Source organism: Sphaerodactylus townsendi, linkage group LG10, assembly GCF_021028975.2.
Source record: "Sphaerodactylus townsendi isolate TG3544 linkage group LG10, MPM_Stown_v2.3, whole genome shotgun sequence".
Lineage (NCBI taxonomy): Eukaryota > Metazoa > Chordata > Lepidosauria > Squamata > Sphaerodactylidae > Sphaerodactylus > Sphaerodactylus townsendi.
Window position 1 is genome coordinate 51,289,944 of NC_059434.1, and position 25,378 is coordinate 51,315,321.

General features: G+C 42.5%; 1 protein-coding gene across 4 annotated transcripts in view; it reads left to right on the plus strand.

Moving 5' to 3' along the window:
• ELF2 (E74 like ETS transcription factor 2) overlaps positions 1 to 25,378 on the plus strand; it is a 48,750-nt gene that overhangs the window by 6,233 nt on the left and 17,139 nt on the right. For 3 of the 4 annotated variants that reach the window (XM_048510205.1, XM_048510206.1, XM_048510207.1), the window contains exons 2-3: positions 5,341 to 5,565; positions 6,446 to 6,611. In XM_048510205.1, the coding sequence (XP_048366162.1) occupies positions 5,491 to 5,565; positions 6,446 to 6,611 (241 nt within the window). In that variant the 5' untranslated portion in view covers positions 5,341 to 5,490. Of the gene's footprint in view, positions 1 to 5,340; positions 5,566 to 6,445; positions 6,612 to 13,928; positions 14,050 to 25,378 lie in introns of those variants that run through there. The other variant, XM_048510208.1, reaches the window with a different exon arrangement.

The following is a 25,378-nucleotide window of genomic DNA, read 5'->3' on the forward strand; positions in this document are numbered from 1 at the left end:
TTTGTGTATGTTTTGAATGCATCTTCAATCACAGTTAGTGTTTAGGATTGTAATTCTTCTTTGTCCTGGCTCCTTATTACATTCTGTATCAATTTTGTACTAGGGTTACATCTCAAGTGGGAAACCTGTGAGGGCTTGTGGGAGTCAGTTCATTTCCCCTGTATCCTCTTTCTTCTCATATACTGGTACTTCCTTTTCCCCTCCTCCTGGCAGTCACTGCATGCTTCTTTCTTCCCCTGCTCCCCTCTCTTTCCCATTCACCATCTATCCTTCCTGTTATCTGCCCCTCAGATAATTTATTCCCTATCTTTCCTGCCAATGTGGGTCCAGATCACCTTACATCGTTAGCCTTTCTTCCATTTTATCAACAAGCCTGTGAGATAGATGAGGCTGAGAGAGAATGACTAGCCCAAGGTCACTCAGAGAACTTCTATGGTGGAGTGTGGATTTGAACCTTGGCCTCCTGGGTCCTTGTCTGACATTCTAACCACTAGGCTCTCAGCTTTCTTTCCCCCTGGGAGCCCTTCCCTGGGAAAAGCCTACTCAAGTTGCAAAACTCATCTGGTAGTGAATCGTTCAGGTGATTTGTGTGGTGGCCATTGCTTAGGCCAGCCAAGTTGTGCATGTACTGTGGAGGCAACCTCTGGGTCTACGCAAGTTGAATGGTGTCAGGTCATAACCTTAGCTGTGCCTGGGTAGTTGGAGCAAATTTTACAGTAGCTGTGGGGCGTGGCCCCTACTACAGACCAACATGGGTAGTTTCTGGAAATGTTTTTGTGGTTGCCTGGCAGTGCCCACAAGGGCCACTGAGGGTTGTCATTTCTCACACACCACTTCTGTTATTAGTGGTGATGGCAGTGGTTTCAGATTTTCTTTTGCAAACTTGTGATGTTTCTCAGATTCATAGAAAGCTCCATTTTGTCTGCCATGGGCTCTATTTTCTGGATGTAAGTATCAACAGATGGGGCCATGCTGAGACATAGATGAACTGATAGTTTTAAAGTGAATCCCTAAGAAACATGAGTGAACATCAGTAGTTTTTAAAAGTTGGATTTTAAAATCTTTAAATAAAGTGTCAGCTACAATAAGCTCCTCTTGAATGCAGACCCCTAGTTTAAAATACATTTGGAATGTAATGCAAACATACAAAACTGAATTAATGACCTTCTTATTAAGGGCTGTTATATTTTGTAAAGAAAACAATGCCATCAGCTGCGATATGGCACAGTAGTTACTGTACTGATATTATAACTTTATAGTGGGGACAAAGATTCAAAAGTTGCATCTTGTGTCATCCACTGATCCATATGGGAGACCACCTAATTTATTCTTAGGAACTTACTTGCTCTCTGCAAGTGGCCCTCTGCTGTAATTATGCTTTATTTACATTTTTATACTATGCTTGACTCCCCAATGGGAACCCAAAGCAACTTACATCATTCTCCTCTCTATTTTATCCTCACATATCCTTTTGTGCTCATATGCATTTATGTAAGTGCCTGCTCCCTGCTGGAATAACAGTCCCATGTGAGGTTCCAGAGAAAAGAATCAGGCAGGACTGCTACATTAGTGATTTCTTGCTGCTCATCACTGTCCCAAAAAACAGGACAGTTACAATTTTTATAATTTGATTGATAAGCAACAGGAGAGAAGGACCCCAACAGACTTCTGTATTTTTCTCTTGCCTGGGGGTAGATGCAGTTCCCTCCTTGAAACAGGAGATAGGTAGAGCTTCCTAGGATGAGCTGATTCCCCCAGTGATACTTTTTTGTTATTTCCAACTTTGGCAGAATTCCATCCAGCCCTAAGGCTGCTGTGACCTTTTAAAGGTGTGTCGACCTTGCAATAAATTGTTGCAGCTGACTTGCAGAAACCCTGTTGGGTTTTCATGACCTTTGGAAATGGTTTGCCATTGCCTGCTTCTGCATCACCCTGGTATTCCTTGGAGATCTTCTGTCCAAATACTAGCCAGGGTCAGGGCTGAGAGTTTGGAAAAGGCCTGGTGGAACATCCACGTTTTACAGGCCCAGCGGAAAATAACGGAAAATTCAGATTTACCAGTCTTGAGATTCTAGATACTGGGTACCATAGATTAGTTACTATCTCTAATCTGGTATTCTTTGTAATAGCAGCTGTGTGTGGGTAAGTCTAATAGTAAAATTTTAACACATTAACCGTCTGAAGCAAGTGTAGCAAGGGACATGAGGTTTTCTTTGCACAGCATTGTAGAGAAGTCTTTTGTTTTAAAAAGTAGAATAATAGAAACAATCCAGTTGATCACACGTGTGGGATAGATCTTGCTAAAAAGATGTAGACTTAGGAAGTTGCAAGATACTGATTCTTTACTACAATTAGAGGGAATTTGCTCTAGTGCTGATTATCCCCATATAGGGCTGTGCATCTGGATTTTAAAAAATGCCCTCCACTGTCCAGATGAAGATGAAAAGCCAAAAAATGTTTTGGCTTTTTAAAAGTTTTTTTTCTCGCTACCCAGTTTCTAACTTCCAAGGCCCATTTTAGGATTTTTTTTTAAATCCTAAAAAAATTGAAGATCAATCACAAGGCTGGCAGTTGGCCTTCAAATTTTAAATTCACTCACTCAAACAACTCACCTTGATTGGTGGTCTGATGGGCTTCCAGGTGGGTGCTAGAGGCCTGGTAGGAGTGGTCCTCTCTTTGCTGGATTGCTGTGGAAGGAACAATCCTCTTTGCTCTTTTCCTGTTCTGGGGCTGGTTTCCAGGGTAACAGGAGGGAGGGATGAGGCATCTTGAAGGGACAATAGCTGCAATGTACTTTGCATTGTAGTTTTGCAAAGCAGCTGTCTTAATGTGGACTGCAAGAATCTCTATATGAGGAGGGTGAAAATGGGGGTAGAAAGTTTGATTTTCCAACTGGATTGCAGGGTAGGGACAACACTCATCTTTGGCAATCACAGAAGGTATTTTTGGCCTGGATTTCTTTCAGTTTTTTTCTGTGCATGACCAAAAAGCATAAATAGGAGACCTGGCTCCAGCAAGCCCCCCAGAGTTCCAAGTTTGATAGAGCTCAGTGTACAAAGCTTAGCTTTAGCTGCTGCTCCTCACTCTTTCTGGTGATTCGTCTTCTTCATCCCTTAGATTCCTGCTGCCTGTCCGCCACCTTGAGAAGAAGATTGTAAATAGTTTGATGTAATTGAATTATTTTCTAAATAATTTGGTGGGTTGTGTGTGTGTGTGTGAATTGTGCCTGTAACACATTTTTTCTTTGGCTAGAAGGGCGGGGGCGCTCATGGCCTTGTGAGACCAAATGGGTTTTCACTTTCCTAGAGTTTACTTTGGTTTCCCTTTTGATAAAAGTTGTTTAAGGATTTTTAAATTTTTGACATGGTGTGTGTTGCTTTTCTGGTTTCCTTTTCCTGAGCTATTTTATTGTTTGCTAATTGGGGGGGGGCAGGGGGTGGTCCTTCACCTCTTCTTTCTTTTTTATTGGAAATGCTTGTCTTCTGGTGTGGGACAAAAATAATTGAGAGCCCTGAGGAACTAGTTGCCTTCTCCTGTTTGGTTGTCTAGTTTTTCTTGTGTCCTGTGAAAAAGCTGTTTTTGCTCGTTTGAAAACAATAAGAGAATGGGGGCCTATGCTGTTTTACTCCCATTGCATTCAATGGTAGATTGTTAAGGGGCTCTTGGGAGACCTGTTTTTCGAAGCAGAGGCAGCATAAAGTAGACTCCCACCCAAACTTCACCAAATATGGGAGTTCTCCTGAGGAACGTCACCAGCAGCTGTGCTGCAGATTTGCTATCTGTACCTTGAAAAACTGCCCCCCCCCCCGTTTCACAGAGATCTCCAGTTGAATGCCATCAGAGCAAAATCCCCAAGTCAGTGGTGGACCCCTCCCCCCCATGGATGCTCAGGTATGAAGATGGCCCATTAAAGTTCATGGGAATTTGGGGGGATGTTGTGTGGGGGGTATTTTTCAAAGTAGAGGCATCAAATTTGCAGCATAGCTGCAGGAGACTCTCCTTAAAAGAACAAAGTTCAGTGAAATTTGGTTCAGCCGGCCCAATTTCATGGGGCCCTGAAGGGGGTGTCTCCATTTTCAATTGGAAACAATTGAAAACTCCAATTGAAAATGGGGGCACCCAATCAGCGGCACATAAAATTGGACCTCCTGAGCCAAACTTGAGCAAACTTAAGGGTTATTGTAAGGAGAGTCACCTGTAACTATGCTGCAAATTTAGTGCGTCGAAAAAAATTCCCAGAGACTTTAATGGATCCAAAAAAATTTGGTACTCAGAAAAAAAGCTGAAAAATCTATGTTCTGGTATGGTAATGGTTATTTGGCTTTTTTCAGCTTTACCAAAAAAATGCGGGCCCAATAATCTCAAATCTGAAAAGTACTGGAAAAAATGGAGCCCGCTCCTGTCCATGGGGATAATGAGGTTGTCATGGCAGGCAGCCATGTCCTAATCCTGCACTCCAACAGGAAATTCTGAGATTGTTTAGAAAGGTTTTTAGCACATGCATTGTTCCTGGTAGCTTTGCCTGTTGTTGTACCTGACCTATAGATCACATATCCTATTTTGAGGGGTGGCAGGGTAAAATGTGGTTATTATTCTGTACGAATTTGCACAATACTCTTGAATAGTAAATTCACTGGAATAGTAGAAATGTGGGATTTATCTTTCCTAAATCTGTTACTTTTAGGAAGGCAGTGAAAAACTGGTAGTGTTGATGAGCTTGTCTGGAATCCAACCATACTATCTATTGAAAACATTGCTCTGGTCTTAGCTTTGGGATGAGCAATGTCTTGTAAATGTAGAAAGACAGAAAGCGTGTGTTTATCGGTATTTATTCGGCTAGGTCACCACTGTATTGCAAGTTTGGTTGGTTCATTTCAGCATTCTGTATCAGAATACTTGAGTTTTTAGCAGATCCGTAAATGAATTAAGTTTACTAATTCTCTCAGCCACCATGTTTACAGTTCTTCTTTCATAACAGAGTGTTTCTACTAAATCTTCTGGTATTGTTAATTGCTGTTAGTAGAGTACTTACTTGCATGGAACATATTAATGAACAATACTGAGTTAATATGAACATTTGAACTAAAATAATTAGAAATGTAATGTGCATGGTAGGAATGGATTCTTCAGATATGGAGCATAAATCTGTAACTTATGTAACGCCAAATCAGTAATTCTATTCGGAATATGAAAAGTATGACATTCCTTTTTATTTTATTAACATGTATCCCGTTTTGATGTATTGATGTACTCACTTTTGAACTGCTATGAAGTCATTAATATTGTCCATGATTATATACAAAATCCATTTTAACTGACACTTCTCTTACTCTGTTTCAGAATTTCTGATCACAGTAGCAGAGAAGTTGAATTTTGGAAGCATTCTTCTTGGTTTACGAACCTTCTGTAACTCAAGCTTCCAGCATTGCCATCATTGGGAAGATCTGGCTACTTTGCAACAACCCTTGTAATCATTCCAGGGAATGCACCATGACATCAGCAGTAGTCGACAGTGGAGGTTCAGGCCTGGAGTTTGACAGCAATGGAGTACAAATCCAAGGCGAGGTCAGGAAATGTTAAATTTACATGCAGTGTTCATAAATACTAATTAATGGATAGTAAGAGTGCAGGTTGTAAAGGAGATTGTTTAGCAAAGACTGGTACAGGAGGAGAGACATTGTCTGATGCAGTGCATGTTTATTGAGAATAATACATGCAGTGTGATTAGTGATCTTCATGTCCTTAACTTTAAAATAAGTAGATCATGCTTGGCCTGGGCAATTTAAACTATGGGTTGTGTCCAGAAGAAATTTCTGGACACAAGCAATTTCTATCAATAGAGTATGACTTCTTTACTTCCATATTCCTGTTGCAGTCCAAAATTCCCCACCCCCCGCCACAAATGTTGCTCCTGGGAGACCAGAGAGCCCCAGAAATTGCATTGGGGGAATTGACAAAACATCTCCCCCACCTCCAGGAATCCTATCAGCGGAAATCCTTCATGACATCCCATTTCGCATCATAGCTATAATTTTGGCTATCTTGTTCCAAGATAATGTCAAGTATCTATTAAATATTCAGAAAAACCCAAGTGACATGTGAATTGGCGCGATCAAAATCTCATATTTGAGGCTTACACCTAACTGTCCAATTAAATCACATTGAATTTTAATTTAGAAGTGCTTGATTTTGGCCACATTCTGCACTTAATTATTTTAATTTTCTGTAACTGAGTAATTTGAAGTTTGTTAGCTTGTTAAGACAAGACAAAATGTGTTAATTACACACAGTGGATTCTGCATGTTAGCAGTACTCTTATGCATTTCTGATATGGCCTTGGGTTTGGTTGCACACACAGATTTACTTTAAAGCCACTAAGGGGAAAGTAGAAGGAATATATTTAATTGTGCTGATGAACTACTGACACACTTTCTCACCCTTATAGGAGAATGAGCCAGTCTCTGGATATCCAGCAGTGATTGTAGAGCAGATGCCAAATGCTAGAATAGAACAAGGATATGCTGCCCAGATCTTTGTATATGACGATGAAACTTATCTGCTACAAGATGTTGCAGAAGAACAAGAAGTTGAGACTGAAATTGTAAAAACAGGTAGGTTTTAAACAAAACAAACCTTTTTGTTGGCTCTTTTCAAGTTTTAATCAGTTTAAGTGCTTTACTAAAGTTTGCGCTTCAAATTAAAACATGCTGCCTTCCTCTTCTCATTAATAGGAATGGATAATAATAATAATTAAAAAAACCTTCAGTATCAGGGAACTTTAAAATCCAGCCATTGTGTGCACTGCAAAGATATTCCATCTCTGTTCTTCCTGTGTAAAATTTGATGAAGAAACTTGATTTTCCTTCCAATTATTATTCAAAGTTAGCAAGGTGTTTGCCTCTTGGGGTGTGAGATTGTTATGGTTTTCCTTCTCACAAAGCACAGCTAACCAGCTAACAGCACTCGTCAATACTGGGGTTGTATTCAAACTTTGAATTTCACAGTGTTGATGGTTAAAGCTGTTAGTTTTTCAGACTGTTCTGGTTTGTAGTTATTGTAGGGAATAACTCCCATAACTGCATTAAAATATTAAGTATGTTAATTCCTTTTAATATTAGGAAGTAATATGCAGTTTCAAAAGTAACTACCTGATAGCTGGTCTTGCAGGTATTTTCATTTAGACTTTACATGTTAAAAATATTATTTAAATTTTACTGATTAGTGTTTCAGTTAAAGCCAAGACAATCATGATTGTCACTCAGGTAATTTTTGCCAAATGGCAAGTATCTTAGCTGGCCCATGAATACATGTACAAAAACAAACTCTTCCATTGAAAGTAATGGAATATTTCTACCTATCTGTTTAGTTTAGATACTAAGCTTATTTTGCATGAACAGTTAAACATTACAATTGTATCCGTTCTAAAACTACGAAGAATTGTTTGTGAAGAACACCCTTTCTATCCTCATTATCAGAAAGATGAGTGATTTCCTGAAAGGCTAGGATAATCATAGTTTTTAAGTGTGTGACACATATGGGCTTACTTATCTCTCATGATCCAGCTAACTTCGTCCTGAACTAGCATTACCCCTTCGCACTCACTGTGCAACATGCTGATAAAACAAAAAACAAACTAATACCCTTAAGCATAAAATTAAGAAGATACTATTAAGAGAGAGGCATGGAAGAAAAAGTGAAAGATCCTTGAGGTAGACATACACAGTCCTTCACTTGGATATAGATTGCTATATTTGTGTGGTACATGCAAGGACATAGGTAAGGGGGGGTTTCTTGGGTTTAACCCCCCCATTACATGTCTGAAGCTCTGCCCCCCGTTTGTGGGTTTTTTGTATTTTTAGGGGGGGTTGCCTGCAGGGGGCGCAGTTTTTAGGCTAGCAGCACCAAAATTTCAGGGATTTTTCACGAGACTCTCCTGAAGATACCACCCAGGTTTGGTGAGGTTTGGTTCAGGGGGTCCAAAGTTATGGACTCCCAAAGGGGTGCCCCATCCCCCATTTTTTCCAATGGGATCTTGTAGAAGATGGGGGCTACACCTTTGAGGGTCCATAACTTTGGACCCCCTGAACCAAACTTCACCAACCTGGGTGATATCATCAGAAGAGTCTCCTAAAGATACCCTGAAATATTGGTGCTGCTAGCTGATTGCACCCCTGACAGCAGGCATCCCTAAAATTTCCCCAGGTTCTCCTTTTAAACCCCCCCCCCCTTTAGCATGGATTTAAAGGGAGAATCTGAGGTCCTCAGTTTAAACATTGAAAGTAATGCTGTTTCAGTGTGGGGGAGAATCCACCCCAAAACAGCATCACTTTCAATGTTGTTTTAACTGAGGGCCCCAGATTCTCCCTTTAAGGTGGATTGAAAAGGAGAATTTGGGCTCTCTGGTTTAAACACCATTGAAAGTGATGCTGTTTGGAAGTGAATTCTAGCATCACAGCGGGCGCCCGAGGGGGGAGGGGGGGGGCACAAAACTCAGATTTTGCACCAGGCTCCATTTTCCCTAGCCATGCCTCTGCCTGGAGGGGCAGGCAGAAGGGACTGCCAGCTAGGAGCCCAGCGGGTGGGTTGGGGGCAAGGGAGTCTGCTATCTGTGGCATCAGAGAGCTGCTTTTATAAGCACTGAGGCTGGGGATGGGGCTTGGGGAAGTGTGGCCATGCCCCATGGGCTTGTGAGGGTGTGGCCCCACTCCCTGAAGTCCCTTCATAACAAATCTATACCTATGTCCCTGGGTACATGTAAAATGCTAGCATTTTAGCTCTTTGATTAGACTTTGTCTTTTATGCAGGAGTGTGACAATCATTCAGTAAAAGTTTGCAGTTGACTTTAAAAATACTTTATATATCTAACAGCCCTTTTGAAAGGGAAGGGGGGGAATGGGCTGGCATGCAGCAGCCGTGGCTGTCCCCAGAGGTGGGATGTGGGGCCAGTGTTTCTGTGCTCCCCCGCCCACTGCCAGCATAGTGAGGACAGGTTGGGGGAGGAGCCGACGCTGGTGGATTGGGCTACCTGACACTTAAAATGTTCCCACCTTCAAGAACCAGTAAGGGGACTATGGGTATTTTTCAAGCAGTAGATTTTTTACCAGGTGACAGGTTGCTTCTGAATCAGAGAATATCTAAAGTACTTTGTGACAGGGCTTGGGCAATTGCTTTTCAAAAGAAAAGTCAGAAATTCCACTGGATACAAACAGTTAGGTGTGAATTGAAACCAGACAGCTTTTTTATTCAGTTTTAATAGTCTTCTTTACTGCAGCTTCTGTGATGCATATTTTTTGCATATGGAGATCTCATCATCCTTAAAATAACTTTTAGATGTGCCTGCTGAAGCCTTTTCCTCTTTTTCATCTGTAGAAAAGCTAATTGAATCCATCCCTGTGCTTTCAATAGCTACCAGAAAAAGTGTGTTTTCTTTAAAAGCATTCATGATAGTGGTCTAGAAAAAAATCCAAGGGGTAGCTGTGTTAGTCTGTTGCAGCAAACGTAAACAAATGTCGTGATACCTTTTTGCATCCAAAGAAGGCTCTGGTCAATGAAAACATCTGTTGGAATAAAGTGTCTTCAAGACAGCACAGGATGGTGCCTTTTTGTTCAGGAAAAGTATAGCATGAAGATATTTATTTATATATTTACAAAATTTATATTCTGATTTTCTGCCCAGTCATGGCCACCAAGGCCTCTTATACAGGCAGATATATTTTAAGCACTCAACAAAATTTCTGTGCAAGTAGTTATTAAAAACAACAAAAATAAAGGAGTTTTTGAGGTTATGTGTTCCTTCCTAAGCCAAAATAAAGATTATGTTGCATACAATGCTAGATTAATGGAGGAGTTATCACTTGATTTCAAGTGAAATGTATTTTCGTGCGTGCTTTCAGTTTTCCAGAACGGGTGATAGCTTGATTTTTTCCAAAACAGTGAAATCATGTGAGAAGTGTTTTCTTTTTAGAAAAGCTGATTCTTTTAAAACAACGTTTGCCTGTTCTTGACTTCACATCAGAAATCCTCCCTGTGGCGCAATGTTGCCACTGAGAGGTAGAAGATGTAAATGAAAAACATGGAACTAAACAGAGGCTTCTACATGATTACCACATGGTAGAAAAAAGCCTGAGGCAAAGAACAGTGCTGGTGCGTATAACTTCTTTTGCATTACAAATGGATAAGCTGAACAATGGAGTTATAAATAAGGGCGGGTTATAAAGATATAGAAAACCCCTTAGCCCCTTTCATAGAAAGCTCTAATATATATTCTGAAGCAAATTTTCTTTCTTTTTCAGATTATATCAGCTCACTACAAATAATTTATACCCACTTCAAATCTTCATTTACTACTTTTTCAGTTTCATAAGCACACATTTTAAATGTATTCCTCTGAATTTTCATCTTCCTGTTAGGATGTTAAAACATTTTACATCTTTGTAAATGAACTGCTGTAGTAATCATCATTAAAACTGATTTCAAATTTTTGATAAGTATTAAAGGAACAGTAGAAAGATTAATTTGCTACATGTTTGGTCAAAAGATACTATTTGAAGAATCTGTAACAGTAAGCTATAGACAATTGGTTTGTTACCTTGCCATTAAATATGTTCTTTAACCCTTTGTTTTTGAAATACTAAATTTGTAAATACATACTTTGCCTTCTCATTTTTTGGCAATTAAAGTTGGCCTATTGCATTAACAAGATTTTTATTTGAAATGGACAGGTATGATGGGCCCATAGCAGATCTCATTACTCATGTTTTCAAAACAGAGTGAAAAAGCAAGAGGCTAGATCCAGAGCACTGCAAGTTCTGCTCTATTGGCAAAATGGAACTTGCTTGCCCCCTTTCTTGCAACCCACCTCATCCACTTGAAATGCTTTCCCCAGAAATAGCGTTGGGGACAGAGTGGGAGTTGAGGGGGAGCTGCTGAAAATTATCCCCCTCTTCCACTAGAGTGGATCCAGCATCGTCCGCTCAGCTAAATATCCTTTGGATTAAAGTATACTTTGGATTGTACTTCGTGCAAAATCTAGATAGCTGGAGTGAAAAAGGACTATAGATATCTGAAGTAGTTTTACAAATTTAGGAACACATACTATTGTCAGCTAATTTTGACTTTGGGGGAAAACTCAGCAGCTCTGTTGTGGAATAGATCCAGCAGAAAGCTTCTGGCTACTCAAGGGATCTTCATCAACAACTCACTACTTATCTCCCCTATCCCTTTTAGGTTGCATTCCTAAATGTCCCCTAAATGCTGTCTCTGGGGACAAGGGACCCCCAGAAACACCCGAGTGGGAAATGGCCAAAAATTGACCCATCCATTCTGTCAAATTTTCTGCTTGATCCAAGCCTGTATATGCAAGCTCTTGCATATATAATTTCATAATGATACTTGGTTTGGAAGAAAGTCTTGATACTGCCGTAATAATTTCTATACTTGTTTGTTTTAATTGCAGACAGTCTTCTCTCTATATATAAGACAAGGTATATTGGTGACAACACACTTTTAAAGAGCTGCGCAAGGGGAGGAGGTAGGCCATACAAGGCATGTTGGCGACAACTCACAGATCCCTAGAGTCCGTTGTATTTTGTTGTATAATGGGCTTTATTGTTAGTATGTAATAAAAGTGGAGAAAGTCAAAACCAGACTTTCCATGTAGTTTCTTTAAAATATCAATTTCATTTTATGTACATGCTTAACAGAATGGTTTAGATTGAACTTACCACTCATAACTGGCAATGCTGTTTGACTTTCAGTATGGTACATATGTTGCAAGTATTTAGATTTTACCACAGGTCTTATATGTGCTTGTGCAAGATGTGGAAAGCACCTATGTTAATTCCAGTACTGGGCTGTAGCATAAAACAGATTAAACTTGAACTGCTGTGTTAATTGGATGTAACTTAGTATATGTGGTATTTAAGGCATTACAATGGGGGTTGTGATGATTCTGGGGGTGGAAGAGAACATCTTGCATCTCTCCCCCGCCACCTCTCTGCTCTTTCTGTCTGCTTCCCTGCCCAACATTTTGCCAGGGCAGCTAATTTTGTTTTCTGTCCCCTGTGCGAACATTCACTGCTGTTGGTTCCGTTTCTCTGCTGTCTTAGACACTCTTCCTCCTTCCACTCCCATGCCTAATTCCTTTACCTTATAGCTGCTCCCCCCCCCCCCCCCCCGCAATCCTTCACTGGTCCTCCTATCCCTAAAGGCCACTTCTCCCCTCTGACCTCCCAGTGGTAGCTGTGCAATGCAGAGGCACAGCCCAAGATAGTTTTGTCAGCGCAATTACCCCCATTCTGCCCTGGTAGGCTGCAGAAGTAAGGCAATAGGTATGTGTTCAGGAGTGCCCATTCTTGCACCTCTTCAGCTTGGATCCAATACATCTGCAGAAGCAGTACTCCTTGGATTCTGCTAATGTTCCCCCTGCCTCTGCCATGCAAGTTTGCAAGTATATGGTTTGTTTTAACCCCCCCCCCCCCCCCCCCGGGATTTTCCCAAGGTTTGCTGAACCTTATATTGGCAGCCTTTATAATCCGGTTTTCTTTGATCCACACTGGTGTGTGTGGGCAGGCATAAACATGTAGATGAATGTGATTGAGCAGCAGTTCTGACAACTACTGTACAGTATCTGCTTGTTTACTCTGAAGTAAGAGGCACTAAATTCAGTTGCAGTCTTTCACTTCCTGTCTAGTTGCTGAATTGGGTTATAGTTTTGATTAATTTATACTAATTCTTGGAGGTTACTTACATCAGTGCTTTAAGAGATAATGATCACTCTCATGCCTAGGTCAGATGGACCCTGGCACCATGCAACAAGGCATGCATTTTCTGACTGATGGAACTCCTGTGTACAATGGAAGTGTTCAATCCAAAAATATCAACCCAGTATGCATTAATCCTCAGCTTTCTTGTGATATTCTAAATCAAATAACAGCAATAGCTATGATGTCTAATTTTATGTTAGATGCCTAACTTACACATGCATTAGAATCGTGAAGAATATTGGTGGGGTAAAGTGCACTGCAGTGGATTCCAGTTTTTATTGTTCTTCACATATAAATGAATAACTAGCACCAGTGGGAAGACGCGTTCGGCCGGGTCCCACCTTGATTGTGATTTATAGTTGCTGTTTAGCGAAGGAGTACATCCCAACGAGTGATTCTCCCCCTGTATTGATGCGGTGCATGCCGTTTTTATCATCTCTGCCTCCTGAATGCATAAATCGGTTCTTCAGGAAGCGCTGCCACGTGCTGTTGGTTTGTCGCATTTGTGTATCTTCCGCATAATATGACCGAGTCGAGGATTGCCGGTGTTTAGATAACAGGACTTAGTTCTGCGTTTGCCAAAAATCCAGCCAAGGAACTGTACCGCACCGCACCGGGGAAACCTGCCTTTTCTCGGGCCAACGCTTTCATTCTGCGTGGCGGAAGACGCTTGAAGAAAAACGAGGTGTTGATCGCTCCGAAGGCACACGACCCTGCGAGGATGCATGCCCATTCCAGCATCTGCCGCCCTCCTTTGCCATCCTCTCCGAATTTCTTGACGGCTGAAGTAAGAAGGGAAGCGAGCGAGAGCCGGGCCGGGCGAGTGAAGCCTTCGAGAGACGCGAGCTGCTGTTACCAGAACTGCGGCTCCAGACTGCAAGGAGGGAGGGCGAGCAGGAGCGCCCGCGCAGCACTTCCTGTCGACGAGGCCGGCGGCGGAAGGATCGGAAGGGGGGGGGGGGGGGGGAGGAGAGCAGGGGGAGGAGGAAGCGCTGCTTTGCCGTTGCTCCTGGCCGCTGCAGGCGGGGAGGCTGCGCGACTCGTGCCGCGAGAGAAGCAGCCGGAGGGCGAGCAGGCGCGAGGCGCTCTTAGCTGCGTGTTCGTGGCGCGTTCTCCGTGCGTGCGCGCACGCCGAGCGGCGGGGTCCCGCGTGCGCGCGGCCGAGCGCGAGGAGCCCCTGCGGGTCAATGCGAAGCCGCCGCCGCTGCTCGCTCCAGCGGCATAAACATGGCGACTTCCCTGCATGAGGGGCCCACGAATCAGCTCGACCTGCTCATCCGCGCCGGTAAGCGGCAGCGAGAAACGGCCGGCGGGATTGTCCGGACCTCTGGCGGGGGAGGGGAGGCGTCCGAGGGGCGCTGGCGAGAGGAGAGAGAAGGGCAGGAGCTGCGCACGCCGTCCTCTGGCGCTTCCCGGGGGCGGCACTGACGCTGGACTGGAGTCATGGAGGGAGGACGAATCCAGGAAGTGGTCGCCTGGGCGCGCGTCGTGTGCGTTGTAGCAACCTGGCTGGGCGGCAGCCGCTCAGAAGCGGCGGCGGCGGGCCGGAGCGCTCAGTGTCCGCGCGCGCTGTTAGCGGGCACAGAAGCGTGCGCGTGTTGCCGCCGCTGCGCCTCCTTTTGGAGCGCGAACCAGGAAGCGTGCGGGGATGGTAATCCCTGCCCTCCCGCCGCGCCAGGCTGCCCACCGCCAAGGCGGCTTCTTCCGGCAGCCTTTGAGCAAAGCGGCTTCTCTTCCTAGTCCAAGGACCCTCCTCCCTCGGGTGGGCTACAATAGGCTCCAGGGCCTCCCCCACCCCTTAGAGGCGTCTCTGGCCCTCTAAACTTTGTTCCGTGATGGGGAGCCTTCCGGGGCTTCCAGGAGGAAGGTGCGCGTGGGGTGGGGGGGTGCCGCTCCTAACGCGACCGGAGCTGCCTGTATTTAGCGGGGATGTTTGGGCGCCCCCTTCCCCCATAGCGGAAGCGCGGAGCTCCCTGAGGAGCCTCTGTGCGCGGGGTGGGGGGGCAGGAGGGAGTGACGGGCCTCGCCGACCAATCAACTGTCAAGCGTGTTCGAAATCAGAATTCTGCCGCCTCCATTAGGCGGGGCTTCGGTCCTTCAGACCAACCCGGGCGAGGCTGAAGTGACTGGCAGCTCCCTGTGGCGCTGACAATGCAAGCACGGAATTGGAGGGAAGAGGAAGGATTGTAAATACGGAAGCGAGGGCGGGGCTGGAGGGGGGGCAACTGCATCGGCCTTGCATCTTGCATAAATGGCCTGTCCTGTAGTATTGGTGCCTTGATGTGGAGATAACTACCGTTAACCTTTTTTCTGATTTACAGTGAACGTTATTGATCGGGCAAGCTTAGGTAGATTCTATTCAGCTACTTACCCTTGTGGGGTTTTTTGAAGTCACCTTAAGCATTTGTTCTCCCTGAAAATATTATATCCCTGTTTTTGCACACAGTTATGGACAGTTGCCATTGCTACCTATACTTATTCATTTCTTTTAGAATGGTGATATTAATAAGAAGCCCATTTTGATAGTAACATTATCAAGTGAATCACAGGTATAAATGTACTTCATTTAGAGTAGAAATAATTATTACCGAGTAGGGATTGCTTGGTTGAAGATCATGGCCTTCTTTTGATGTTGTGAATCACCTTTCTTGTCTATATTTCTTCAGCTTCCCTTTTCAAGAGGGAAAGAATTGCAGTTCCTGAGACTTAGGACACTGCAGAATTGCATGGATGTGCATGAATTCTTCCTTTACACTCTTTTTACATATTGATTAATGGCGCTGTGGGGAGCTGCTGACATGTGTTTGGGCAAAGTTTTGCAATCTATCTGTGTGTCTTTAAACAACACTGTAGGTCTATGCTGCTGTAGATTTTTTTTCTTTGATCCAATGCTAATCAAAACTACTGGAGCAAATCCACTTTTCTAGGAAGATTGGTCAGCCAGCCAACTGGAGAGTATTTTCACTGTAATTTGTATTTTCCTTATGTTGCAAATGTGTATCTTATATATTTACATAAACAACAAGAAGAAAATGGGGCCTGTAGAAAGTATGTTTCCCTAAGTCTGTCCCCTGTTCTTCTGTAGAATTCAAGCATTGTTATAGAAGGGATGGAATTATAGCGGGAGAATAACTATTTCCTTCTTATTTCCTTCTCATGATCCTTAAGCTGCAGAAGACTATTCTTTTAGATCAGGGGTAGGGAACCTGCGGCTCTCCAGATGTTCAGGAACTACAATTCCCATCAGCCCCTACCAGCATGGCCAATTGGCCATGCTGACAGAGGCTGATGGGAATTGTAGTTCCTGAACATCTGGAGAGCCGCAGGTTCCCTACCCCTGTTTTAGATGCTCTAGGACACCTAGTGATGTAACATTTCTGGAACTTTAAAGCCACAGAAAAGGGTTGGGTTTTTTAATTTTTTTGTTGAGGAAAGAGCAGAAACTTTGGGGGAAGTTGAAATGTATATAGTACTTAGCTTTCCTATCATATTTGAACTTATTTTATTGATTAAATAACATAAAATCCAATGTAAAAGTATATAATTTTGTACATTTATGGAATTTATAAGTCTTAATTTTCTATATGACAGAATTGTTAATAAGCCTTATAATTGCGAGAGAGATATTGAAAATGGTAAATGGTTTAGTAACAGGCAGCCCCATCCAAAGCTCAAGGTGAATGGGGACAGCGCCGCTACAGCACTGTCTCCAGAGGACTTTCTCACTACACAGGAAGGCATGGAAAACTTAGGGAAAAAATCTGCTGCTGGAAAGCCATCCATAGGGCTAAGTGGACATACCCTACCCTTTTTGGTACAGTAAGTCAGTGATCTTGGGTGCTGTATTCCTGGCCCTAAACCCTAGGTTAAGGCTGAGTAATGTTGACTTCACCCCTGGGAACACTCCAGTCCCTTCCCCCTGCCCCCCAGTGTCACTGCTGCAGGACTGAGAGGTGGCCAGCTGCCGGTGCATTTGTTTCCTGCACCGGTGGGGCTGCCCCTTTCATGGCAGAGGGGCCAAACATGCTGGTACAAGACTGTGCTGCTGTCCCAAGCGCATTCAGCCTGCCCTCTAGATGGGGCAGTTAGCATATTAACTATTAAACTCGTAGCATGTTAAGTATTACCAAAAAATTTCAAATGCGAACAAGAAGCGTATGTTTAAAAATTATGTATATGTCTACAGTGCACATAGGAATTCTCATTATCTGATCCTATAGATTGTTATATACAAATTTTTACACTGGACATGTACTCATCTCAAAAATAACAAAGTTTTTTGGGGGGTGTGTCTCCCAATATTTTCTGTTGGAAGAACCGAAAATGTTCTCAGACTTATTGTCTTAAGAAACATTCTCTTGTTCAAATAGAGGAAATATTTTGTGGGAGATTTTTTTTCCAGTGCAATCATTGGGGAAACTAATTCTAAATTTCATAGTCATAGATTTTGTTTCTGTTGGTAATTTTCTTTGTCATTCTAGCAGTTCATTACAGTTGAAAAGCGGTTTGCACCCTCTTCAGTTTTGGTGCCAGTTGCAGCTATATGTAACATTTTTGCTGTACTAATGTAAGGAATGATGTCTTCACAGTAGATTAAAAGCCTGTTACTGTACTGGTTGTGGGTTTTCCGGGCTGTGTGCCCATGGTCTGGTAGATATTTTTCCTAACGTTTCGCCTGCATCTGTGGCTGGCATCTTCGGAGGTGTATCACAGAGAGAAGTCTGTTACACACTGTGTCTAGATACACCTCCGAAGATGCCAGCCACAGATGCAGGTGAAACATTAGGAAGAAGATCTACCAGACCATGGCCACAAAGCCTGGAAAACACACAACAGCCAGTTGAAGCCGGCTGTGAAAGCCTTTGACAAAAAACTTCTACTGTACATTACCTGCCCTATGTCTCTTGGCTGAGCTACCACCCTAAAGCCATGGAATGTTTACAAATACTCTAACTTCTGAGAGGAGTGGGTAAATATAGAATGAGGAAAGTAAAAGGTCACTTTGGTTGGTAATTTCTTCCACAGGGCAGCTGTGTACTCTTAAGTGGGAGTGGGGTGGCAGGGTGACAGAAATAAAATGAACAAAATTAGAGGATTGAGTGTCAGGAAAAGAGCAAAGGTAAGTAGAAGATATCAACAGAAAATGGGAAATGAAAGACAGCCTATGGAAACACCTTGCACAGTAGTTAGAAACAGGAAAGACTGCCATGGTTTAAGGGGAAAACGGGTAGGATGTATAGTAGAACTTGAGCCGGAGAAACAAAGATTGGTGTGGATGCAGGGAGTGAGCAGAATTTCATCTGTTGGTTTGGAACAAACAGGCAGATACTTAGCTTCAAAACTCTCCTACTTATTTGTGTATTAACCTTCTTTTGAGGATATGTTATGTGCTTTGTTTTTTAATCATGTGTAATTCTTGGGAATTGAAGGGTCTCTAGAAGAATATTATTGTAAATGCATTTTCCTATGACAGTTGAAAAGATTTCACTTTTGTGGGGTTTAGGAATGGCTTGTTATGAGTTAAAATTTTTCAACTTCTCAAACCTATAATCTCAAAGTGCTCATATGACATGGTACAACGAGAGTTGGATGTTGTTGCGTTACTGAATTTTTACATTTTACCTACCTGTTTGCCACCCTAGAATGCTTCAGAGCATACTACATCATGTCAAGAATCATCTGCTTAATTGATGCTCTCAAGTTTCCAGTTGCAGTTTTAAGATTGCATTCTGACATATTTCCTAGGAAGTAATTGTTTTGAATTCAATTGGAATAAGAAAACAAATTCAGGGTTTAAATGTACTTTTTGGAAATACGTTCTATTTAAACTAGTGTGATGGTGTTGATACTTTGTGCATTTGCATTAGGTGTTTTTGGCAGTAGTTTTTTGGTGGGAACGTTAACTGAACCTTTTATTTGTGACAGAAAATGTTTATGCCACTTCTCCTGAGAACTTGCTTAAGATTGCTTACAAAGAAAAACATGATGAAATAAAAAAATAGTTAAAATTAACAATTAAAAACCCACCCACAGATGACATTTGGCATTGTAAAAGTCTAATGAAACTGTTCTTAGGATAGAAACCAACTGTAAAAATAATGGGGAGCCCAGCTTGCTGCAGACTTCACCCCACAGAGGCTTCCTGGTTGCCTGGGGAGGCTTAAAAAGCAAAAATCCCGAGAAACCACCCTCGGAATTAATGGACTTACGCCATCTTTTAAGGTGGCATATGTTCAAATACTCAGCTGCTGGTGCAATGGGGCGAATGGCTGGAAGGAAACTGACAAATGTTGGCTCCTACTGCACTGGCAGTGGTGGCGGGGTGCCAGCGCCATGTCTCAGCACCAGGGAGGGCCATGGCGGCCGCACACAAGCAGCATCACCCTCCAGCAAGGTAAGTGTTCCAGGGAGGGCGAATCCACCAGCACAGATGCTTGCCACTCCACATGTGGACTTGCCCCTACCCCCAGATGGGGCTCTTAGAGATATACTTCTTAATTATAAGCCTGAGTTAAAAAGAAATGGTTTGGCCTGGCGTCTAAAGTAGTGTTGGGAAGGCCTTTAGGTGAGCCTCAAAGGGAAGGAATTCGACATGTCAACTGCTGCTTCTGTTCACCATCCACATCAATTCTTTGAATATTACACCTGATCCGAATTTCTGGGAAACAGTGGAGCCCGTTCATTTTGCAAAAGAGGTTGTGTCACCATCTCACCCTTTGATCAGTATGCAAGTGGTGACACTATGCAGTTGATGACCATAATGAACTTTTACATGGGAACTTGGCTGCTGGAAGACTATACTGGGAAGAAAAAAATGGTTTGTGGAATCAGTTGTCGATATAATTTGTTTCAAGATTGAAATAGCTAGGTTTAAGCATTACCGTATATACTCATGTATAAGTCGAATTTTTCAGCACATTTTTAATGCTGAAAAAGCTCCCCTCGACTTATATGCGGGTCATTAAAATTTTTTGTGTGTTTTTACTTTGCCGCCAGCAGGTGGCGCAGTTTTTATGCTAGCGACACCAAATTTCAGGGTACCCTCAGAAGACACTCCTGATGATACCAGCCAAGTTTGGTAAAGTTTGGTTCAGGGGGTCCAAAGTTATGGACCCCCGAAATGAGGTGTCTCTTTCCATTCACCATTGTTTTCAATGGGAGCTATCAGTAGATGGGGCTACCCTTTGAGGGTCCATAACTTTTGGACTCATTCACCAAACCCGGCTGGTCTCATCAGAGAGTCTCTTTTATGATGCCAGCCAGGTTTGGTGAAGTTTGGGTCAGGGGATCCAAAGTTATTGACCCCCAAAGGGATGCCTCATCCCCATTGTTTACAATGGAAGCTTAATAGTAGATTCTTCCATTTCTGATAATATCCCTCTTAAAATCTAAGTTGGGTTACATTTGGACATACAGATGATGACGAGGAATCCAGTTTTGGAGGATTTTAACTCTTGTGTTTTAGCTTGGTTGCTGGTTGAGCTAAGGTTTTTGTACTTTTAAAGTTATTGTCGATACCATATTGTTCTTGTTGACCCTCTTTTCCAATTCTACAGAGCCAGTTTACTGTTTTTCTTTGAAATAAATATTCAAAAACATTTAACCTACTGATGCCTCAATTGATGTAATTTTATTGGCATCTATTTTTATTTTTGAAATTTACCAGCAGCTGCCATTTTCAAACTGAATTTATAATGAAGTCAATAAGTTTTCCCAGTTTTGGGGGGTAAAATTAGGTGCCTCGACTTATATTCGGGTCGACTTATACGCGAGTGTATACGGTAGTGGGCATTGCTGAGGGCAGTAATGAGCTTATATAAACACCATCATAATTTCTACCTAAAAGGCTGGGAGATATATATGTGCTTTTGTCTCATGTTAGCCAGTGTTCTTAGGAACCACATATAGCCAGCTTCCAAGATCCCCATGTGGTATGAATGCATTGTGTGCCATGTGGGCATGAGTAATAACGTCATTACCGTATTTAATCCAGAGGCTCTTCTGGTATTACTTGCTTGGTAGCACAGCACGTAGCATTTATTTATATATTTTATTTGCTTTGTTTATACCCTGCCTTTTTCAATGGGGAATAAAGCATCTCACATAATTTCCTCTTCTCTAGTTTATTCTTGCAACAATCTTATGAAGTAGGTTAGGCTGAGTTTGTGTGACTGGCCTAAAATCAACCCCAAGCTTCCATGGAGGAAATTTGAACCTGGGTCTCTTAGGTCTAATCTCCACACCACACTGTTTTTCAGTGCTATTGACTTCACTGTTATATTTTTATTTTGGGCAGCATTTCCACCTGATCAGGGTCCCCAATGTTTTGCACATAAAAAACAGTACAACAACATTTGAACAATTTAAAATATTTGAAATTATAAAATAATTAAAAAATATGAAAATTCAGGAAGGAGAGCCAATAATGGTAGTTGGAGGTATGCCAAACAAAGCAAAGAAGTCTTCAGTGCAGGTGGAAGACATCAATAGGGGCGGGGACGACGACAAAGGATCTTCCTGGGGGGGAGAGTTGTGAAAGTTTTGGTGCCTCAGCTGAGAAAGGTCTTTTTTGGATCGCCACCCGTTTAGCCTCAGGTAGTCAAGGAAACTGAAGCAGAGGATGACTGGGATAGATGGTAGGTTCTTATGCAGGAAGGCAGCCCTTTTACTGTGGGTTGGTCCCAGGCTATTCAGGCTTACCAGCACCTTGAATTAAGCCTGAAAGCAAATTGGAAGCAATTGTAGATAGAGCACAGAAATGATATGGTCCCTGTGACTCACTCTAGTCAACATTCCAGTATGAACAGGCAGGACAGATGTAACAAAATACACGAAAGATTAGACAATATCAGGTGAACATCTCTTTGGAGAGAATTCCCCATTAAATGGATGGTATTGGGAAGGCCTTCTCTCTGGGTGGCTTGCCTCATTTCTGAAGCTGGGAAGAATCTGAGGAAGGTCCTCAGAAAGTGACCTCAGTGCCGTTGCCAGTTTGTATCACAGAATGGAACTGGTATGTGAACGTGACCTAATTTCTACAGTGATGTTATGATACTGATGATGCCAAAAATGATAGATATTGGAAGATGAGGTAGAGAAAGGGAAACCGTTCAGAGCGGTGTTTAAGTTACTTGTCAGTGAACCTAATAAAGCACATGGTACTTTTGCTGTGGCCCCTCAAGTTGCTGGTGCTCTTGAATGATTTGTGACGTTGTCAGTATTGGTATTTATATTATTACTACATATATTAAATAAATGAAAAGGAAAATGGCCACCACATATAAACAAATGTTGAAAACCCATGGGATATATCACACTTATATTTTACTGTGCATTGTACACGCTGAGGAAAGATGACTGCTGCACCTATGTGGCCAAGTAGGAGACCGCAGTAGGGAGCGAAGAGAGCGATGCAAATATTGGCCTATCTGATAATTGAATTGCATTATAAAACTGAATTGAAATTCAGTTTTCTCCATTTTAAACTGGAAAGATCTAAGCTAATTAAATTGATCACTATTATAAACCTGATCTTTGGACAGCTTTCTATTATACTGAAGTTCATCTCTACTGCACTTAATTACTGATTTCACGTTTTTGTAACTTGAGAATTTGTGCACTGGCGGAAAAGTAAGTTGTTGATTATTATTTAACAGCAAGCTTTTGCAGTTTTAAAATAAATCATATCAGGAAGAGTTAGTTGCTTCCTGCTTTTAGAAAATTTTCTTCTTTAGACTAATTCTCTACAGAATGAATTGCAAGATTGATGCTGGACTGTTGTACTTCACTCTTCATGGGTCTGCTGTTGAAGTCAGTTTGGAGACTCCAGTTGTTACAGAATGTCAGAGCTCAGTTATTGGGAGCTAGGTGGAGCATACATATTACACCAGTGATGGCAAACCTTTTCGAGGCCGAGTGCCCAAATTGCAACCCAAAACCCACTTATTTATTGCAAAGTGCCAACACGGCAATTTAACCTGAATACTGAGGTTTTAGTTTGTGAAAGAAAACGGTTGGCTCCACAGGCAGGTTACTCGAGTAAGTTTGCAGTGGTAGTCGGTGGCTTCTGCTTTGAAGCAACTTCGCAACTCTTCCAACAGGTGAATCAATTACCCTGTCTAGTGGTTTACTTCACAGAAGCAAGCCTCCTATTGCCGAAGCTTACCTCCAGGTAAAGCGATCACGCTTTAGTTCTTCTCGTGATGAAAATCATCAAAGTGGGGTTTAACAGTGCTTAACAGGGTTACCTACACTGCTTCCCCAAAATTAGGTCAAGTTTAATGCTAATAATCGAGCCCAGTGGCCCAGGCCAGCCTAGATGTGTGTATGTTTGGGGGGGGGGGGGGACTCTGTTTGTGCGTGCCCATAGAGAGGGCTCTGAGTGCCACCTCTGGCACCTGTGCCATAGGTTCGCCACCACTGTATTACACCATTCTTCAGGAAGTCCACTGACTGCCCATCAGTTACCAGATTCAGTTCAAGGTACTGACTGTCACATCCAGAGCCCTCTGTGAGGTCTGCCTTGCTCTGCCCCAGCATGTCTATCTTCCATCATCCTGACTATGTTTAGCCAGGGTTCCCAACCAGCCTTAGAATGAGAAGGAGAGGGGATTGCAACACCCTGGCGCTCTACCTTTCCATGATTGACTCAGTTACCTTTTCTCCTGGGTCATGTGTGCTCAGCCTGTTTCATGTCTGGTCTGAGAGACTTTTTTCATTTGGCCTTGGACCCTATCCCCCTTCTCTGGTCCAGTCTAGTCCTGACTCCACCTTCCTCTGGAATTGATAAAGGTGGTGGTCAATTACCTGCTCCCTAGACTATCAATCTTCTATCTCCCCTTCCTTCTGTAATTCAGCCTGGCTGCAGGCTCTTGTTCCCTTGACCCATGCCCCTGGTTCCCCTGGACCAGGGCCTGGATCCAAACATCATTCTGCAGGCGTAAATCTGCAAATGGGCAAGAGCTGCAATTCCCATATGTATTCATTATCTGTTGTAGAATATGCTGCCTAACTAGGAAGGCTTTCATGCGTTTATTATTTTGTAAACCATGTAACAAATAATTGTTTAGGGGGGCTTTTTAAAAATAAAGTTTTATGTTATACAAAATCCTTGTGACTGCCATGGGGACTTTGGATAATACTGTGCCAGGCACAAATGGAGAAGGGTCTTCATTCCCCCTTTCCCTCAGTTTTCCTGACTGAATTGGTCACTGGAAGCTATTACTTGCCTAACTGGAAAACTTAGTCTTAATTATGGCCACATGCAAATTTTCCCAACAGGGCAAATAGCAGCTTTCCTGGGCTGTTTGAAGTCATGGCATGGAAGCTGATTCAGATCAGACATGCACACATCTGGGGAGCACAGAATTCCCAGTGCATGTGTGATTTCAGGTCCTCAAGTTAATCATGGGAACTTTGTTTCATGTGAATTAGCTCAAGTTGTACACTCATGTGTCCGTTGTTCAGGTTTGCTCCTCTCCCCTCCCCCCAATTAATGGGAGTGCAGGGGGTAGCTCTGAAAGGGAGACCTTACAGGGGTAGAAGGATTAAACTACTCTTTGTTTCCCATGCAGCACATACCAGAATTGGTGCTCTATGAGCTGAAATATAGCTTCAAAAGATTTACCAATGTAAATAGCCTACAGATGTCCCTTCCTGCAGGAACTGACAGTTTTTTCCCCTGGGGAGTTGTAAGGCTGCTTTTCTCCTCTAAAGGTATAGATACTTTGCCTTGAATACAGAGTGAATTTTCATCTCTCTGTTCTATACAGCAGGCTGGCTTCTGCTCTTCTGTTTTCAGATGCCTGTTGTGTTTAACTTGTTAAATATATTTTGGGGTCTTTTTAAAAAGCCAGTCTGCTTTTGTGATTGGGCAAGGAGTTCTGTGATTATCATAAGGACCAGCCAGTGAGCACTATTTGCACAGCTGTCTTCTGCTGCAACCAGGAAGAAGCAGTTGCTTCTGAGTTTTGCTGTCTTATTTCTGCCCAAATGTATAGATTCAGAACAAGTTCATCACTTAAGAGTCTGAGTTTAACTAGTATGGTCTCCCAGTACAGTTACTTCTGTGTAATGCAGAGCTGCTGCATTGCCAAAATAATTCTTCATGAAAATATACAGTGAAATAAAAGTTGAATATGCATGCTGATCAAATACGTTTGAGATGAAACTTAACTTGTTTATGTAGCATTTTTTTAGTTTGTAGGGAATTTAAGTTATGTAGATTCTTTTATATTACAGTATCTTGGTGTTATAATGTCACCTTACTGTTATTACTCTGTCATGGTATAGTGGTTAAGAGTGGAAGACTCTAATCTGGAGAACTGGTTTTGATTCCCCACTCCTCCACATGAGCAACTGACTCTAATCAGGAGAACTGGATTTGTTTACTCTCTGTTACACTTGAAGCCTGCTGGGTGACCTTGAGCTAGTCACAGTTCTCTGAAAACTTTCTCAGCCCCACCTACCTCACAAGGTCTGTTCTAGGGAGAAGAATGGATAGGAGTTTGTAAACCACTTTGAGACTGACTCCTAATGGTTGAGAAAAGGGAGGTATAAATCCAAACCCTTCTCCTCCTAAATTCCTGTTTTTTATTCATATTCTGGAGAATTTC